Source organism: Mirounga angustirostris, unplaced genomic scaffold, assembly GCF_029215605.1.
Source record: "Mirounga angustirostris isolate CCGP_5_RB_7025 unplaced genomic scaffold, mMirAng1.0.hap1 SCAF_3, whole genome shotgun sequence".
Lineage (NCBI taxonomy): Eukaryota > Metazoa > Chordata > Mammalia > Carnivora > Phocidae > Mirounga > Mirounga angustirostris.
Window position 1 is genome coordinate 151320090 of NW_026991711.1, and position 19978 is coordinate 151340067.

General features: G+C 37.4%; 2 protein-coding genes across 2 annotated transcripts; both read left to right on the top strand.

Moving 5' to 3' along the window:
* Positions 1-11245: 11245 nt before the first annotated feature.
* On the top strand, positions 11246-15289 carry ASDURF (ASNSD1 upstream open reading frame). Its single transcript, XM_045868363.3, has 4 exons — positions 11246-11428; positions 13168-13221; positions 14316-14391; positions 15007-15289. Exons 1-4 carry the CDS (start codon positions 11339-11341, stop codon positions 15075-15077), a joined length of 291 nt encoding a protein of 96 aa, XP_045724319.1. The 5' UTR covers positions 11246-11338; the 3' UTR covers positions 15078-15289.
* On the top strand, positions 15099-19928 carry ASNSD1 (asparagine synthetase domain containing 1). The gene is made up of 3 exons (XM_045868357.2): positions 15099-16565; positions 16851-17032; positions 19566-19928. The coding sequence occupies exons 1-3, from the start codon at positions 15099-15101 to the stop codon at positions 19849-19851; spliced, it is 1935 nt and encodes a 644-aa protein (XP_045724313.2). The 3' UTR covers positions 19852-19928.
* The last annotated feature ends 50 nt before the right edge of the window (positions 19929-19978 follow it).

The window sequence follows — 19978 nt, forward strand, 5'->3', positions numbered from 1 at the left end:
TGGAAGAAGCAGAGGAATGAATAAGTGATATAGAAGATAAAATTATGGAAAATAATGAAGCTGAAGAGGGAAAGAAAATACTAGATCACGAACATGGACTTAGGGAAATCAGTGACTCTGTAGCATAATAACATTCATATCATAGGAATCCCAGAAGAAGAAGGGAGGGGAAAGGGGGGCAGAAGGTTTATTTGAGGAAATGATAGCTGAAAACTTCCCTAATCTAGGGAAGGAAACAGACATCCAAATTCAGGAGGAACAGAGAAGTCCCATCAAAGTCAACAAAAGAAGACCAACACCAAGATATATCATAGTTAAATTTGCAAAATATAGAGATAAACAAAAAATCCTAAAAGCAGCAAGACAAAAGAAGTCCCTAACTTACAAGGGAGGACAAATGAAGTTTGCAGCAGATCTCTCCACAGAAACTTGGCAAGCCAAAGACAGTGGCATGATAAATTCAATGCGTTGAATGGGGAAAACATGCAGCCAGGAATACTCTATCCAGCAAGGCTATCATTCAGAATAGAAGGAGAGATAAAGAGTTTCCCAGACAAACAAAAACTAAAGGAGTTTGTGACCACTAAACCAGTCCTGCAAGAAATATTAAAGGAGACTCTTTGAGTGGGAAAGAAAGAACAAAAGTGACAAAGACTAGAATGGAACAGAGAAAATCTCCAGAAACAACAACAAAACAAGTAATAAAATGACACTAAATTCATATCTATCAATAATTACTCTGGACGTAAATGGACTAAATGCTCTAATCAAAAGACATAGGGCATCAGAATGGATAAAAACAAGACCCATCTATATGCTACCTACAAGAGACTCGTTTTAGACCTAAAGACATCTAAAGACACCTGAGATTGAAACTGAGGGGATGGAGAACCATTTATTATGCAAATGGATGTAAAAAGAACGCCAGAGTAGCAATACTTATATCAGACAAACTAGATTTTAAACCAAAGACTGTAACAAGAGATGAAGAAGAGATGATTATATTATAAATAAAGGGATCTATCCAACCAGAAGCTCTAGTGATTATAAATATTTGTGCCCCCAACCTGGGAGCACCCAAATATATTAAAAAATAACAAACATAAAGAAACTCATTGATAATAATACAATAATAGTAGGGGACTTTAACACCCCACTTACATCAATGGACAGATCATCTAAGCAGAAATCAACAAGGAAACAATAGCTTTGAATGACACACTGGACCAAATGGACTTTAGATATATATTCAGAACATTTCCTCTTAAAGCAGAATACATAGTCTTTTCAAATGCACATGGGACATTCTCCTGAATAGATCACATAATAGGTCACAAATCAGGCCTCAACAAGTACAAAAAGATTGAGATCATAGCATGCATATTTTCTGATCACAATGCCATGAAACTTGAAGTCAACCAAAAGAAAAAATTTGGAAAGACCTCAAATACATGGAGGTTAAAGAACATCCTAGTAAAGAATGAAAGGGCAACCAGGAAATTAAAGCAGAAATAAAAAATACATGGAAAGAAATGAAAATGAAAACACAGTGGTCCAAAACCTTTGGGATGCAACAAAAGCACTCATAAGAGGGAAGTACATAGCAATACAGGACTACCTCAAAAAGCAAGAAAAATCTCAGATATGCAACCTAACCTTACACCTAAAGGAGCTAGAAAAAGAATAGCAAATAAAGCCTAAAACCAGCAGAAAAATGGAAATAATGAAGATTAGAACAGACATAAATGATATAGAAACAAACAAACAAAAAACAGTAGAACATATCAATGAAACCAGGAGCTGGTTCTTTGAAAAAATTAATAAAATTTCTTAGACTTATCAAAAAGAAAAGAGAAAGGACCCAAATAAATAAAATCATGAATGAGAGAAGAGAGATCACAACAAACACCATATGGGCACATGCCAACAAACTGGGCAACTTGGAATGAATGGATAAATTCCTAGAAACATACAAACTACCAAAAGTGAAACAGAAGAAATAGAAAACTTGAACAGACTGATAACCAGCAAAGAAATTGAATATGTAATCAATAATCTCCCAAGAAAAGTCCAGGGCCAGATGGCTTCACAGGGGAATTCTACCAGACATGTAAAGAAGAGTTCATACCTATTCTTCTCAAACTGTTCCAGAAAAATAGAAATCAAAGGAAAATTTCTAAACTCACTCTATGAGGCCAGCATTACCTTGATTCCAAAACCAGACAAAGACCCCACTAAAAAAAGACAACTACAGGCCAATATCCCTGATGAACATGGATGTAAAAATTCTCAACAAAATACCAGTAAATTGAATCCAACAATACATTAAAACAATCATTCCCCATGACCAAGTGGGAATTATTCCTGGCTTGCAAGGGTGGTTCAATACTCACAAATCAATCAATGTGATATACCACATTAACAAAAGAAAAGATAAGAACTAAATAATACATTATATGTTTAAAAAAAAAGAAGAAGAAGATAGCAGGAGGGGAAGAATAAAGGGGGGGAATCAGAGGGGGAGACGAACCATGAGAGACTGTGGACTCTGAAAAACAAACTGAGGGTTCTAGAGGGGGGGGAGATGGGTTGGCCTGGTGGTGGGTATTAAGGAGGGCACGTTCTGCATGGAGCACTGGGTATTATGCGCAATGAATCATGGAACACTACATCAAAAACTAATGATGTATGGTGATTAACATAACATAATAATAAAAAAAAAGAACTATATAATCCTCTCAATAGATGCAGGAAAAGCATTTGGCAAAGAAAAGCATCCTCTTGATAAAAACTCTCAACAAAGTAGGGATAAAGGGAACATACCTCAATATCATAAAAGCCAAATACAAAAGACCCACAGCTAATATCATCCTCAATGGGGAAAAACTGAGAGCTTTTGCTCTACAGTCAAGAACAAGACAGGGGTGTGCACTCTCACCACTGTTATTTAACATAGTACTGGAAGGCCAAGCCTCAGCAGTCAAACAAAAAGAAATAAAAGGCATCCAAATCAGCAAGGAAGAAGTCAAACTTTCACTATTTACAGATGACATGCTACCATATATAGAAAACCCAAAAGAATCCATCAAAAAATTGCTAGAACTGATACCTGAATTTAGCAAAATCAACATACAAAATCTGTTGCATTTCTGTACAGTAATAATGAAGCTTCAGAAAGAGAAATCAATGAATCAATTCCACTTACAATTGTACTAAAAACCATAAGATACCTAGGAATAAACCTAACTAGAGGTAAAAGATCTGTACTCTGAAAACTAGAACACTTACAACAGAAATTGAAGATAACACAAAGAAATGGAAAAACATTCCATGTTCATGGATTAGAAGAAAAAATAGTGTTAAAATGACTATACTACCCAAAGCAATCTACAAATTTAATACAATCCCTATCAAAATACCAATAGCATTTTTCACAGAGCTAGAACAATCCTAAAATTTGTATGGAACTACAAAAGGCCCTGAGTACCAAAGCAACTTTGAATAAGAAAAGCAAAGCTGAAGGCATCATGATTCCGGACTTCAAGCTATATTATAAAGGTGTAATGATCAAGACAGTATGGTACTGGCACAAAAACAGACACATAGATCAATGGAACAGAATAGAGAACCCAGAAATGGACCCATAACTTTATGGTCAACTAATCTTTAACAAAGCAGGAAAGAATATCCGATGGAAAAAAAGACAGTCTCTTCAACAAATGGTATTGGAAAAATTGGACAGCAACATACAAAAGAATGAAACTGGACCGCTTTCTTTCACCATATACAAAAATAAATTCAAAATGGTTGAAAGACCTAAATGTGAGACAGGAAACCGTCAAAATCCTAGAGAAGAACACAGGCAACAACCTCTCTGATCTCAGTAGCAACTTCTTACTAGATACATCTGCAGAGGCAAGGGAACAAAAGAAAAAGTGAACTATTGGGACTTCATCAAGATAAAAAGTTTCCACACAGTGAAGGAAACAATTAACAAAACTAAAAGGCAACCAATGGGATGGGAGAAGATATTTACAAATGACATATGTGATAAAGGGTTACTATCCAAAATCTATAAAGAACTTCCCAAACTCAACACTGAAAAATAAACAATTCAGTTAAGAAATGGGCAGAAGATATGAATAGCCATTTTTCCAAGGAAGACATCCAGATGGCTAACAGGCACATGAAAAGATGCTCAACATCACTCATCATCAGGGAAACACAAATCAAAACTACAATGAGATATCACCTCACACCTGTCAGGATGGCCAAAATTGACAACAGGAAACAACAGATGTTGGCAAGGATATGGAGAAAGGGGAACCCTCTTACACTGTTGGTAGGAATGCAAACTGGTGCAGCCATTGTGGAAAACAGTATGTAGGTTCTTCAAAAAGTTAAAAACAGAACTACCCTGTGATCCAGCAGTTGCATTATTAGGTATTTACCCAGATACAAAAATACTGATTTGAAGAGATACACGCACCCCGATGTTTATAGCAGCATTATCAACAATAGCCAAATTACGGAAAGAGCCCAAATCTCTAAGGACTGATGAATGGATAAAGAGGAGGTGGTGTGTGTGTGCGCGTGTGTGCATGTGTGTGTGTGTGTGTTGGAATATTACTGAGCCATAAAAAAGAATTAAATCTTGCTGTTTGCAACAACATGGATGGAGCTAGAGTCTATTATGCTAAGCAAAATAAGTCAGTCAGAGAAAGACAAATACCATATGATTTCATCCATATGTGGAATTTAAGAAACAAAACAGATGAATATTGGTGGGGGGAGAAGTAAACCATAACAGAAGCTTCTTAACTACATAGAACAAACTGAGGGTTGCTAGAGGGGAGGTGAGTGGGGGATGGGTTAAATGGGTGATGGGTATTAAGGAGGGCACTTGAGATGAGCACTGGGTGTTATATGTAAGTGATAAATCATTAAATTATACTCCTGAAACTAATATTACATTGTATGTTAACTAACTGGAATTTATCTTTTTTAAAGATTTAACTTATTTGAGAGAGAGAGGGAGCATGAGTAGGGGGATGGGCAGAAGGAGAGGGAGAGGGACAAACATACTCCCTGCTGAGCACAGAGCCCCAAGAGGGGCTCAATCCCAGGACTCCGAGATAATGATCTGAGCCAAAGTCAGACGCTTAACTGACTGAGCCACTAGGCACCCCACTAACTGGAATTTAAATAAAAACTTGAAACTACAAAAAAAAGTAAACAACAACAAAAAAAGAAATTATCATGCCTTGATAAAAATTTTCTTTAGTTGAACTAAACACTTTAATTAAACCATGTAACTTGTAGAAAAAAAGCTAAAGCTCTATTATAGGTTTATATTCATAGGTAACTCTACCTAGTTATATTTTGTCTTCATTTACTTAACTCTTAAGTAAAATTACAGTTAATTCAAATATTAGTAGCAGTGGTATGATCATAATTTCTGTTCTCTGAACACCAGTCTCCTAAGTTCTAACTGCCCAACTTCCTCCATATTCTCTCACCAACTCCCTCTTCCCCTGTCCCTTATATAAATTCTTTCTTCTGCAAAAGCCACCTTCTGCCCCTTCTTTCAAGAAGCCTCAACTACACAGGCTCAGTTGCAGAGGCAGCCACACGTATGACAACAGTAAATCAGCAGTAAGTACGGCTTTAGTCATCCAGAAGTTAATCTCAGCCTTGCGTACTCAACTTCCACTATAAAACCATTGGAAGCTATGGACACATATCCATGTATTGTTTTATTTTGTTTTACTAGGGCAAGCCAATAACCACAGCACAGCAATGCTTTTAATACTAAAACAACAGCACCTACAAGCAAACTAACTTATAAATTGAACTAACTTGAACTAACTTGTTTGCTTGCTTACACTGTGATAACACAAACAGAATTTTCCTGGTAGTTGCTTCACAAAGAAAGAAAAAAAAAACTTAAGACACCAAGGTAGAGTTACACTGTTACCATAAACAGATTTTGAGTAACAGCTTTGTAAAACTTTATTATAGCTAACAATCAGAAGTAGGGTAAAAATACCCAGCTCTGCATTATAAGGAGGGCATTCTATAAAGAAACATTACCAAATATATAAATATATATTACTAATACATCATTTAGACTTTATTTGTTCCTATTGATTCACTCAGATGGATGCATTTCTTTTAAAAGCACCTAAATGCAAGTTTGGTAACAATAAATGCCTAATCACTTTAAAATTCTCCAGATACTAAACATTTCATAACTTTATTCAACTGACTTAGCCATTCACTGTAATCTACCTCACAGAGATGATTATGTTTAACCTTGCTTCTTCAATAATGTAGAACAAAACTTTTTAAGCATATCCTTAGTCTTGAGAATCAGGTGAACATATCAAAGAAGTTATGGAAGAAGCTAAGATAATTTTAATCAACCTTTTTCTTAACTGTCAGAGATGGAAAGATGCATGGGTACCATAAAAAGCATCTTCCACTGCTGTCATTCACAAGCCACACTGAGCCCTACATTGTAAGACGGTACCACCAATAATGAAATGTTCAATCCAGTTGGTACAAGAGCCAGGCCCACCTAGAATGAGGTGTATGAGATACCTAGGGTGGAAAATCTAAAGAGGCGCTCACTGCAGTACCCTGAGAGTGCATGCATCCTTAAATTTTGACCCTAGGTGTCTCACTTGTCTTACTCTAGTCCCTGTCCTGCACAAGAGCCCCAAAGTGATGCTGGCTGTAGGAGCCAAGAGTGCCCAATCTCCACATTCCATAGCTGAAATTAAGTTGCAGAACCAATCTTCTCTCTAGTTGAAAGGGTTTACTCATCTCCAGCCCAATGCTTGGTGACTCAGCCATTTCTCTTAAGTGACCAAGATTAGGCTGGTGTACTTCTCTACTAAGACACTGTCTCCTCCCCCCAATGCCTGTATGATAAGACCCAGTAGTCCCCCTTCCAGATACTAGAGCCCTGCTTATAAACATCAGTCCACTATTTCAGGCCTTGTCACATTCTGACAGAATTCCTGATGCAAATCACCTACTTAGGTTACAATACTACCTCTCCCTTGATTTTACCTCTTTGTTATTTAGAGTCTGGCCAAAATCCCACCCCATGCAATTTCCAATATTGTCTCCTTGCTAAGACCACCCTTTAGCCTGCTGTCTAGGTTTCTTAAAAGTCTGTGGCTCAATCTGTCTCCTTTTAATTGGCTTCCAATTAGTCCTACCTCATCAGAGTTAACAGAACCATCCATTTATTGTGACCACCAAGATAACCATAAATGCCTTCAGCCTTAGCCCTGTTGAGAATCACTGGAAGTAGAAGAGAGGACATTACCTTCAATGAGAAACAGGCCAAGCATTTGGGAGCCTGCTCTTTTGGTTCCATTGGTTCATAAATACTGCTTGTGTCAAATTCATCTGGGGGAACTTCTACCTTATCTTTGTAACACACACTTAGATAGTGCTTAATATGTGCCTGAAACTATTATAAACCCTGACAAACACTAACTCATTCAATCTTCATAACAACCCTTTGAGTTAGGCACTATTATTACTCCCATTCTACACATTAGGAAACTGGGGCTTGAGAGGTTAATGACTTATCCAAAGTCACACATCTAATAAATACAAGCCTAAATTCAAGCCCAGCATTTTGGTTATAGGGTAAATGGTAAACACTGTTATGCAGCAGATAGCCATATCCCAGTCCCAAAGATTTGATCCAGTAAATCTGGGGAAAGGACTGAGAATTCTGTATGTCTATGAACAAAATTTTCAGATGATTTTACGTAGTTGGAAGGGCACCCACCTACTAACTGGTATGTAGGAACCACAGCACTATTCCACACCTCACTTGGGACAGATAGAAAGGAGACTTATGTGGTTAGAAACAATTGTGTGTTGCAATATACCAAGAAAGCAAGGGAAGACAGTGGTTGTGGAACTACTCATTCAAAACCTTGGAAGGCAGGGTAATAATACCTTATGCTTTTATAAAATGGTCAACAGTAAATTATGTATTGTTAAACAGAATGAAATATATTAAGAATGTAGCATCAGAGGAAGAGTATAATAGCATTAATAAACATGAAACTATCTTACTAAGTAGGATACATGACAGCAATGGACTTAATTGAAAGAAGGAAGAAGAGCCTATCTAGTTTATGGTGAGCTGCAGATGGTCAGTCCTGAACCAGTCAGGCAAGACAAATGATACCAGGTAACCCCAAAATGTGACTTTAAGCAGTGTAGGACTTACAGCAGTTGAGGGAGGAAATAGAAGCAATTGGATATATATGAAAAATAAGATAAAATGTGAAAGAACTTTGAAAACAAATATGACTATCACTACTTTCTTTAGTAGTGTGTCATCTTAAGAGGCCCCCAGGAATTTAAAAAAAAAAAACAAACAAAAAATATCCAAGCCAAGCACAGCCATAAGCAACAACCCACCACCCAAAGGGGGTAAGCAGCTGTAGACTGGCCAGCAGTATCTCTGACCACTCAGTATGGAAACAATTGTAGGTCAAAGAGTCAGCTCAAACTTGAACCAGAACTCCCACTCTGCCAGCCACTGCCATAGAAGGTGGAATATACTGGGAAGCTCAGTCTCCAGCTTAATAGAAAAGCCTCAACTTTGCCTCCAAGCATGAATTAAAATAACATCTCATGTGTCGGGAGAGGTGAGTTCCTAAGTTCCTACCAGAATTAAAATAATATCCCATGTGTCAGGAGAGGTGTGTTCCTAGGTTCCCATCAGCTCAACTGTATTAAACCCTAAATGTTGGGACACCTGGGTGGCTGAGTAGGTTAAGTGTCTGCCTTCAGCTCAGGTCATGATCTCAGGATCCTGGGATTGAACCCCACATCGGACTTCCTGCTCAGCAGGGAGCCTGCTTCTCCCTCTGCTGCTCCCCGTGCTTGTGCGTGCGCTCTCTCTCTGTCATATAAACAAAATCTTAAAAAAAATAAAAATAATAAAACATTAAAAAAAAATGACCCAAAGGACAGCCATTCTGCAGTATATAAAAACAAGAAGCAAAAGTATATAATATTAAAATTATGCTTCTATTAATCAGTGTTTCTGTATTCAACTTTTAAAAATAAATTATCTACTGATCTAATGACTAATCATTAATTAACCCAATTTATTATCTCAGGATTTAAAGTTACCTAAGGATTTTGGAGTTATGCATAAACTTACATGATACAGAACATAATTACCGTTGATATAAAAAGTCTGTCTGAATAATTTTTTCATTTTAGTGGACGGAAATTTACATTTTTCATAAACTTGCATTATTTTATAGCAGTAATGCTAGCTTATTTAATCAGTAAACCAATATAAGAAGCTTAAGAAATTCGGATTACCTAATCTCTTCATGAGAAGGCAAATCTAAATGTCATTAAAAAAACCACACATCTGTATTTTACTTAACATTGACAAATCATTGCAAAGACTTAATAACTGTTTTTTTCTTTCTTAAACCAAAATTATTAATCTAACCTGATTTCTCCAAAGGCTCATCTTAATTATATAAATTTATATTCTTCAATTGTATGTAAGCTAGCAGTTTTTGTAAGAAGAAATTTTTTCCTTAAAAGTCCAGCACATATTAAGTATTAGAGATTTGGGGCTTTTTTTAATTTGGGGGATTTATGCAAGGGCCCATTTATGTCTATAGACCGATCAGAACAGAAGTTCTTTAATTTAAGAGACATTATAATGGAATTTATTAATACCCTCCAGAAGTATGAAAACCTTTTACACTCAGACAGCAACATATAAAGGCTATTTTAAATTATAGTCACATGGATGCATAGAGAGCTCATAGCTTCAGTTGTACATCTCAATCACTGGTTGAAAGTACAACAGAAATACAAAAATTCACTGACCCAGAACTCAAAAATCAGTTCTCCCCCCAGTGGACACAAAGTTCTTAATTAATTTGAGCTCACAAAGGACAAACAAAAAGACCAAAAAAACTGGATTCTCTTTCATCTCTCTTCTAATAGAGACTAGATCTCCATCATCCAATAGGTATCATCAAATGGATATACCATAAAACCAAATTCCAATCATTGCTGCTAGTAATGTATAATAATTTATCAGGCATGCAAAATTAGAAACAAAAATAAAATTTTTAAAAATGAGTAAAAAAGGAAAAACAGACAGTAAACGTACTTCTATAACCATTTTTGTATTTACTCCAAGAGCCAATAAAATATATGCCTGGGCTTAAACAACCCTGAGGTGCACTTCCTTAGCCATACAATTTGGCACCATCGGTTGAGTACACATCAGTTGGCATCTCCATGGAAACTTAAGAGTTCCTATGCTGAAGTACAGGGCAGGATTGCATACACAAAATCACATCTCTCACACACAAGTGTAAGATGAACCTATGTCAAAGTTTTATTCAATCCATTAATTAATGAAGGAACAGATGTCAACACCGAACAGTTTATGAGAAACTAAGTATATACTAATAAAGAAATCATTAGAATTGCAGAGTTAGATACAAAACTGAACAATAAATCACAACCTGTGGCATTATCTGGCCCACCAGATAGAAATTATTTGCATCTCTACCACACAAAAATCTACAAGTTAACCTCTGCTCCTACAGAATTGTAAAATAGCCCAGTCAATAGAAAGTTAGGTCCAGAAAAGGAATAAAACAACACCCAGTAATCTCTTTGTTTACAAGGTTTGGATAGTTTTTCTCATAGGAGTGAGATATTGTAAATATTGCATGGAACATACTTACATTAAAAATTTATTCTTTTATCTGAAATTTATATTTAACTGGACATCCTGTATTTTATCTTTTAGCCCTAATAAGAAGTTAACAAAAATTTTAACAAGTCTGTACAATTCCGTTACCAACAATGTATCTCTTAAATCAATGGCTAGTTTCATATCCTTCCTTGCCTAGATAATTAAGTGGTATTTTTTACCCCGCTTCTATTCTTTATATTTACCACTGGAGGGCGCATATAACGCACAATCCACTGGATTCCAGGCAGTAAGGAGACCACAAAAGCGTTTCCACGTTGGATCCGCTAGGGGACCATTCGGAAACCTCTCTGATTTCACAACCAGGATCACGCGCTCACTAGGCATCTGTGCGCACGCGCACAACTCCTCCCAAGATACATCCGATTGCGCAGGCGTTCCAGTGAATGCGCAGCCGCTATTGGTAAGATTGACGGGAAAGAGAAAGGGAGAGGGTGGGGCCACGGGGAGCGCGCACGCGCTGTGGCTGAGGACTGGAAGGTACTGGGCGCAAGTGAGGGTTGGTGCAATTTGAGTTCAACGCGCTCCGTGGAGATGCCCAGCAGGGGGTCGCGGCTCGAGGACGGCGCCGGGCTGTTCTCTGCAGACCACTCGACGCTACACAAGGAGGATCTTAGCAGCAAGGTGAGTGTGGGACGAGGCGCGAAAGTCCGGACTTGGCTCCGCTCTTCACCGAAGAAGGTCCCCCGCGCCACATGGCCCAGCCTAGGCTTTGCCCTGCTGCTTTGCTCCTTTTAGTCTTAGCATTTGGCAGCTAGAGTTAAAGGGAGACCATGAAATTTACCCCAAGATTAGACCCAGCAGGTAGTGGGACAGAAGTTTGGTTGGGATCTTTTCTCCCTACTCTTTTTAAACTGTTAGAAGTACCTCCTACTCCAGATCTATTGTGGTGTTTCCCAACTCAGAAAATGCCACCACCATCCATTCACTTGTCCATGCCAATAACTTGGGAGCTATCCTTGACGTCCATCACGAAGACCTACCAGTTCTGCTTCTGAAGCTCATTTCGATAAATCCCGTTGTCACAGTGTATACACACCATCCTAAACCAGCCATCTTCATCTACCATCCGGAACCCTGCATAAGTTTCCTAACCGGTCACTCCTTCATCCATCCTTACCTTCTTCCAATCTGTTCTCCACTTTAGGCAGAGCAGTGATCCTAAAATATGTATCTGATTGTCACTGTTCTATCCAAAAAGGCGGGGGGCGGGGGGGCGGGGAGGGAGCAATGTACATCTTAACTGCCATAAACAGACAAAACCTTTCAAAATATACTGGAGATGGGAATGGTTATAGCCTTTCAAGTATTAGATGTCTTAGATTTTACTTTAGTTCTGTCCCAAACTAACAGTGACATCTCAAGCAAGTCTCTGATCCCTCTGTATCAGTTTCCTTGTTTAAAGTAAAGTGAAATGTATACCTGCTATTTCTAAAATGAATGGGGATGCACTGTTCAAACACAGATCTGAAGGAGGTTATACAAATTTGGTCTTGGAATTCAATTCAAATCTAGCCAATTACTGCATTGACTGGAGAGACAGAAGTGTACACACCCATGGGTAGTGCATTTTCTAATCACGTATAGCCCACTCCAATTACTACCATAGCAAGCCATTTATACTGATGTATGACAGATCTCTGAGGTGTGTGAGGTAGGACAGAGATTATAAATCCTGCTTTTAGAGGTACTGATGACACAATATCATGTTCACACCGTAACTGCCTTTACTGAAAAGAGTTAGAAATTTCACTTCCACTTAGTTGTGCCTTGTGCCCTATCCTACTAATAAAAAGTGAGGTATAGTTCAACAGTGCCAGCACCATTCTACTCTTTGAAACGTAAAGAGGAATAAAGCCAAGATGGAAAGTAATACGCCTTACTGCCCCAGGTAGGGCATTTATACTGCTTACTTGTTCTGAACGTGTGGCTACACCATTCAGTACATAAATCATGAAAAGCATTGATACTTCATGACGTGCTATTAAAAAACAAAAACATAACTTAAATCATTGAAAACTGATACTACTTTTGGTGCATATTGTCTATGTTAAATAAAAGGCACAGACTTTGTTTAGTAACTGTGGCCTTTGCATGAATGCTGGTTACCAACCCCAAACCCTTATCTGGGTTCAGTGGGCTTTTTAACACCTGTCAAGTGTAATCACTGTTTCCTTTTCCAACTTTCCCCCAGCTGCACCCCCCCACACTGCTGTTCAAAAAGAATCTTTGTATTCACAGACTGCCCGTTTGGGCAACCAGTAGATTATAGCACCTTATCCCATCTCTCTAATTTTAAAAGGCCCTCAATCGAGCATACTTTGCTAGCCTCTGATTTAAGAAGTTTTTCTTTATTTCATTAGATTAAAGAACAAAAAATTGTTGTGGATGAACTATCTAACCTGAAGAAGAACAGGGTGAGTTATTAGGATAATTCTGAATTGTATGTGGGAAGGTTTGATTATATCTTATTAACTATATACTAAAGTTAAAAGAATTATATATAAGATTTATATTTACATTAAAATTTGCAAAACTTCAGCATCTTTTTTAGTTCCATTGCAAAAGTGAAAAGTGTCCAAGATTTTATACACATAGTGGATATCTATATGTTAATTATAGTTGATAATTTTTTTTTTTCTCATCATCTGCAATCCCACTACCTTTGAACCAAATGATACTAATTATACAATGGTATCTTGGGTCTGTAATCACTAATGGTATTGACTTATACTTGAATTTGGTGTTTTCTTTTGAAATAAATAACCATTAAATATATTAAGAAAGGAAACTCTGCCTTAAAATGAATGTGGATAATTGTTGAAAAAACAAAAAGGATAAATTGCTTCCCCCCCCCAAATTTTTTTACACAAATCATCCAAATTTAATGCCATGTGCATTCATGTATTCATAAACAAGCTACTGCTTTATGTGTACTTATACTGTCAAAAATTACATTTTAAAGTTCAGGAAGAAATGATTTTGAGCCCTTTAAAGCATTTGATAAGTAACAGGTTGGTTAAACATTTCTGATATTGTCCCTTTTAGAATTTAAGGCACAACTGACACAAACTTTCTAGAGGGCAAGTTGGCAGAATGTATCAAAGCCTTAAAACTATGTAGCACTTTGACCCAGTTCCATTTATAGGAATTGATATTTATGAGTCATGAGAGTGAACAAAGATTTAGTTATAAAGAACTTCATTGCAACATTGATTTATAAAGTTGGTAATACCTTAAATGTCTAAAACTTGAGGACTTATCAAATAACCTGTAATGTTCAAGGAAACTGATAGTTAATATATGCAGAGAAAATACATTTCACCTCAGTGTTAATGGTAGCAGTTTCTAGATGGTAAGATAATGGGTGACTTTTGTTTACCTGTATTTGCTAAGGTATTGTTCTGAATATATGTTATTGAAGTTCAAGAATATACAATAAAAGAGTTCAGAGTTTTGACATGTACTTTTTAGATCAAATCCTGATATTAGCCTAAATTATGTTTTGCAGAAAGTATATAGGCAGCAACAGAACAGCAACATATTCTTTCTTGCAGACCGAACAGAAATGCTTTCTGAAAGCAAAAGTAAGTTTTTTGGGTGGTTTTTTTTTTTTTTGGTATATTATATAGAAATGCATGAAAAGTCTTTTCTAGGCTTTCTGTAGAAACTCATGGTAGTGCCTAAATTATACTGTCTATATCTGAATGTTTAAATATATATCTGAAGCTTGGATGGTGGTATATCAAGTAAAATCAATGCTGTGGTTTGGGTTTTCTTCAAGGTAGCCTTCCAAAGATGAGTCCACAGTAAAAATAAAATAAAATAAAAATATATAAGTTGTGTTAGAAAGCCATAATTATTAATGTGTGCTTTAGAATTTTTGGCAGGTCTAGGTATGAGAACTGCTCTACCACTTTCTCCCTTTGTGACTTTGAATGAATAACTTTGAGCCTCCAAAGTTTTTTGGGATTTAAACAAGAGGGGTTAGCCCATAGCCCAGTGCCTGGGCCAAAATAAGCATTTGATAAACAGATTATTTTCCTAAAAGATAAACATTTGTCATTAGAAGCCTGTTGTAACACAGTGCATATACTCAGGTGGTTTGATCTTGGTAAATAGCCTATGTTGCTGTATGAATTACCAGGGAAAGGTCTAAGAATTTTCATTTTACTTAATATTTCTTCTCCCCTCCCCCACAGATATACTGGATGAACTGAAAAAAGAATACCAAGAAATAGAAAACTCAGAGAAGACCAAAATCAAGAAATAATCAACTTGATCTCACACAACAATGTGTGGCATTTGTTGTTCTGTAAGCTTTTCTGTTGAGCATTTCAGCAAAGATTTGAAAGAGGATTTACTGTATAATCTTAACCGACGGGGACCCAATAGTAGTAAACAGTTGTTAAAGTCTAGTGTTAGCTACCAGTGTTTATTTTCTGGTCATGTCCTTCACTTAAGAGGTGTTTTGACTGCCCAGCCTGTGGAAGATGAAAGGGGTGATGTGTTCCTGTGGAATGGAGAAGTCTTTAGTGGCATAAAGGTCGAAGCTGAAGAGAATGATACTCAAATAATGTTTAATTACCTTTCCTATTGTAAGAATGAAGCTGATATTTTGTCGCTCTTCTCAGAAGTCCGAGGTCCTTGGTCTTTTATATATTACCAAGCGTCCAGTCATCATCTATGGTTTGGTAGAGATTTTTTTGGTCGCCGTAGCCTGCTTTGGCATTTTAGTAATTTGGGCAAGAGTTTCTGCCTCTCTTCAGTTGGCGTTCAGACCTCCGGAGTGGGCAGTCAGTGGCAAGAAGTTCCAGCATCTGGAATTTTCAGAATTGATCTCAAGTCTGCTTCCATTTCCAAATCTGTGGTTTTAAAATTGTACCCTTGGAAATCTGTTTCTGGGGAGAATGTTATCAAAGAATGTGTTAATAGCCTGATTCAGATTTCAGCAAACTTGCCTGCATTTGCATCAGTGGTAGCAAATGAAGCCAAACTGTATCTGAAAGAACCTGTTGTTCCTTTAAATATGACGTTACCACAAGCTCCCCTTGAGATTCCTTGCAGTAACACCGCTAGTGTCCCTCCTACAAGGGAAACACTTCAGGTCTTTCTTACTGATGGACACACAAAGGAAGTAGTTCAGCAATTCATTGATGTCCTGAGTATTGCAGTGAGGAGACGTGTCTTGTGTTTACCTAGGGATGAAAACCTGACACCAAGTGAGGCTTTGAAAATTTGTGATAGGAAAGCAAACGTTGCAATCCTGTTTTCTGGGGGTATCGATTCCATGGTTATTGCAGCCCTTGCTGACCGCCATATACCTTTAGATGAACCAATCGATCTTCTTAATGTGGCTTTCATGACTAAAGAAAAGACCCTATTAACTGGTTTTGACACAAAGAGGAAAAAACAGAAAAGTCATTGTGAAATATCTTCTGAAGAATTCTCTAAAAATAATGCTGCTGGTGGTGATGATGATGGTCCTGATAAACAATTCAGTGTACCGGATCGTATCACAGGCAGAATGGGACTAAAGGAACTACAAGCTGCTAACCCTTCCCGGATTTGGAATTTCGTTGAAATTAATGTTTCTCTGGAGGAACTGCAAGAATTAAGAAGAACTCGAATATGCCACTTGGTTCAGCCCTTGGATACAGTGTTGGATGATAGCATTGGCTGTGCAGTCTGGTTTGCTTCTAGAGGAATTGGTTGGTTAGTGACCCAGGATGAAGTGAAATCCTATCAGAGCAGTGCAAAGGTAAGGCACGGCAGACACACTGTACTCAGAATTTCTGAGCCCTCATTTTCACCCTTTAAAGCTATTAGCATTTATATTGCAAGAATAGAGCATATTTTAATTGCATTTAACCTACAGTGCGATGTATAAGACAAAAATTGGGCATATTTTTACTATTTTATGACTATCCTTGTGTTTTTGTCAGAAAATGTTATTTTTGAGATGGTAACTTTTTAAGCTTTGCTTTTATTTTAGTCATTTTCTTTATCTTATGTTGGAAATACGGATTTCTTTAAACTGTTACAGGTAGTTCTTACTGGAATTGGTGCTGATGAGCAACTTGCAGGTTATTCTCGCCATCGTGTCCGCTTTCAGACACATGGAATGGAAGGATTAAATAAGGAAATTGAGATGGAACTGGGACGAATATCTTCTAGAAACCTTGGTCGTGATGACAGAGTTATCGGTGATCACGGAAAAGAAGCAAGGTAATTCTACTTACGTAAGTGCTGTGGGTAATTTTGTAGAGACACTAGACTGTAAAAGGAGATTTTTCGGTTCTTTTTCTCTGGAGACTGTTGAAATGAATAACCGTAGCAACAATACTATCTTGGCCTTATATTACAAACACCGTCCATCAGAGGGGAAGCTGGGGAGGGGTCAGGGGAGCACTTGTTTTCCAGAACTCATATTCTAAGCGATGTCTTTTTGGTAATTTTCAAAGATAATAACAATGGCGTGATTGTTTTCCATAGTACAGTGGAAAAGACTGTAAAACTGAGGTAATGGAATGCTGAGAGAAGGTATTTAAAGGGTTGGGTTTTGGGACGCCTGGGTGGCTCAGTTGGTTAAGCGACTGCCTTCAGCTCAGGTCATGATCCTGGAGTCCTGGGATCGAGTCCCGCATCGGGCTCCCTGCTCAGCAGGGAGTCTCCTTCTCCCTCTGACCCTCCCCCGTCTCATGCTCTCTCTATCTCATTCTCTCTCTCAAATAAATAAATAAAATCTTAAAAAAAAAAAAAGAAAATATCGAAGTTCTATATCTACTAAATATAGAATATACATAATTTACATATATTACATACCACCATGTAAAAACTGTAAAATGTTTTCCTTTTGAAGGGTGTATGTATTTGAGAGAGAGAGAGAGAAATTCAGTCTTATTTCAGGTAGGTCAGAGAAAAGGGAATTTATTTTATTTAGTAAAAGCCGTTGATTCTAAAGGCCCCATGTGATACCCTTATGTAAAAGTGCATATGAAGAATGTTTCAAACAGCAGATACAGAATTGTGATTTAACAAATACCACGATAGTGGCTAGATCCAATATCAATTTATTATGTATTTTGGCATACATATTAGCAGTGCTCAGTTGATTAGATTATCTTATATATAAATTTGTTTTTGTAATTAATTCATTTTTACAAAATATTCCACATAACGGGCGCCTGGGTGGCTCAGTCGTTAGGCGTCTGCCTTCGGCTCAGGTCATGATCCCAGGGTCCTGGGATCGAGTCCCACATCGGGTTCCCTGCTCGGCAGGAAGCCCGCTTCTCCCTCTCCCACTCCCCCTGCTTGTGTTCCTTCTCTCGCTATCTCTCTGTCAAATAAAATCTAAAAAAACAAAAACAACAACAACAAAAAAACAAAATATTCCGCATAATGAATGCCTTTACCCTTTCCAGTCTCTCTACATGAGCTAGAATAAAATGTAATAAAACAGAAACACTACTGTAACAGTACTGCATTTAAAGAATTGGAGGGAGAGTTTTAAAGTATTTTAAACAAAACCCAGAATTTTGTAGGAAATTAGGGAAGCCAAAGGGCAGAAAATTATTTTTTTTAAATAAAACAGTACTTTGTTCTGTTAATACCATTTGCCTCCATTTAAATGGCTTAAAGGTAATCAAACAATTTTTTTTTAAAGATTTATTTATTTCAGAGAGAGTGTGCACGCACCCACACAGGCACACACGGGGGGAGGGGAGAGAAGCCTCAAGCAGACTCCCCGCTGAGCACAGAGCCTGATGCGGGGCTCAATCCCACAACTGACCATGAAATCATGACCTGAGCCGAAACCAAGGATCAGACACTTAACGGACTGTGCCACCCAGGCACCCCAATTTTTTTTTTTAAAGATTTATTTATTTCAGAGAGAGAGAGAGAGAGAGAGTATGCAGGAGTGCGAACAGGGGGAAGGACAGAGGGAGAGGGGAAGCAGACTCCCTGCTGAGCACAGAGCCCCACTGGGGCTCTGTCTCCTGACTGGGAGAGCATGACCTGAGCTGAAACCAAGAGTCAGACACTCAACTGACTAAGCCACCCAGGCGCTCTAAACAATTTTGATAACCATAAAATTTTACCATAAGTAAATGTTTCACAAGTTCAGGATTATAGAGCCCTTCTGTATTGATTTCATACCTCTAAAGTTCATTTACTTTTGACATGATAAAGAGACACAGATTGAATAATTGAGTCAAGACTGTACTTGTGGGGCACTGGGTGGCTCAGTCAGTTAAGCATTTGCCTGTAGCTCAGGTCATGATCCCAGGGTCCTGGGATCGCATCCCACATCGGGCTCCCTGCTCAGCGGGGAGTCAGCTTGTCTTTCTCCGTCCCCACTCCCCCACTCTGCCCCCCATTCGGGCTCTCTCTCAAAGAAATAAATAGAACCTTAAAAAAAAAAAAAAAAACTGTACTCGTTTTCCAAGGCATCCCCAAAGAAACCTTGTGAAACAATTTGAGATTATTTCTAACCGTAGGCCTAATTTATTTATTTTTTGAGGCAAAATTTATTTTGTAGCATATTATTAAAATTAGTCATATGAAATATTTGCCTATGTGATTAAATTTTAGCTGTAAAATTGTATAAATAACCAGAATATTTTTAATTGAGAAAAACAGTGCCATCAAAAATTAATTTGATGCTATAAATTTTAACATTGAATAAAGTGTAAAAAATAATCATAACACATTGGTTTTATTTTTTTTTATAGTGGTTATATTTATCTATTTATTTTAGATTTCCTTTCCTGGATGAAAATGTCGTCTCCTTTCTAAATTCCCTACCAGTTTGGGAAAAGGCAAACCTGACTTTCCCCCGTGGAATTGGTGAAAAACTAATTTTGCGTCTTGCAGCATTGGAACTTGGCTTAACAACCTCTGCTCTTCTGCCAAAACGGGCCATGCAGTTTGGATCCAGAATTGCAAAAATGGAAAAGAGTAATGAAAAGGCATCTGATAAATGTGAAAGGCTCCAAGTCATTTCCTTAGAAAAGCTTTCTATTGAAAAGGAGATTAAAACGTAATTCTTCACAATGTAACAATATTTACTGAATAATGATTATGTAAAAATAAAACACTCTGCTGCTCTATTATTATATAATGTGGTATTAAGGTTCATTACATGAATTTTTACTTAGCTATATAACTTAA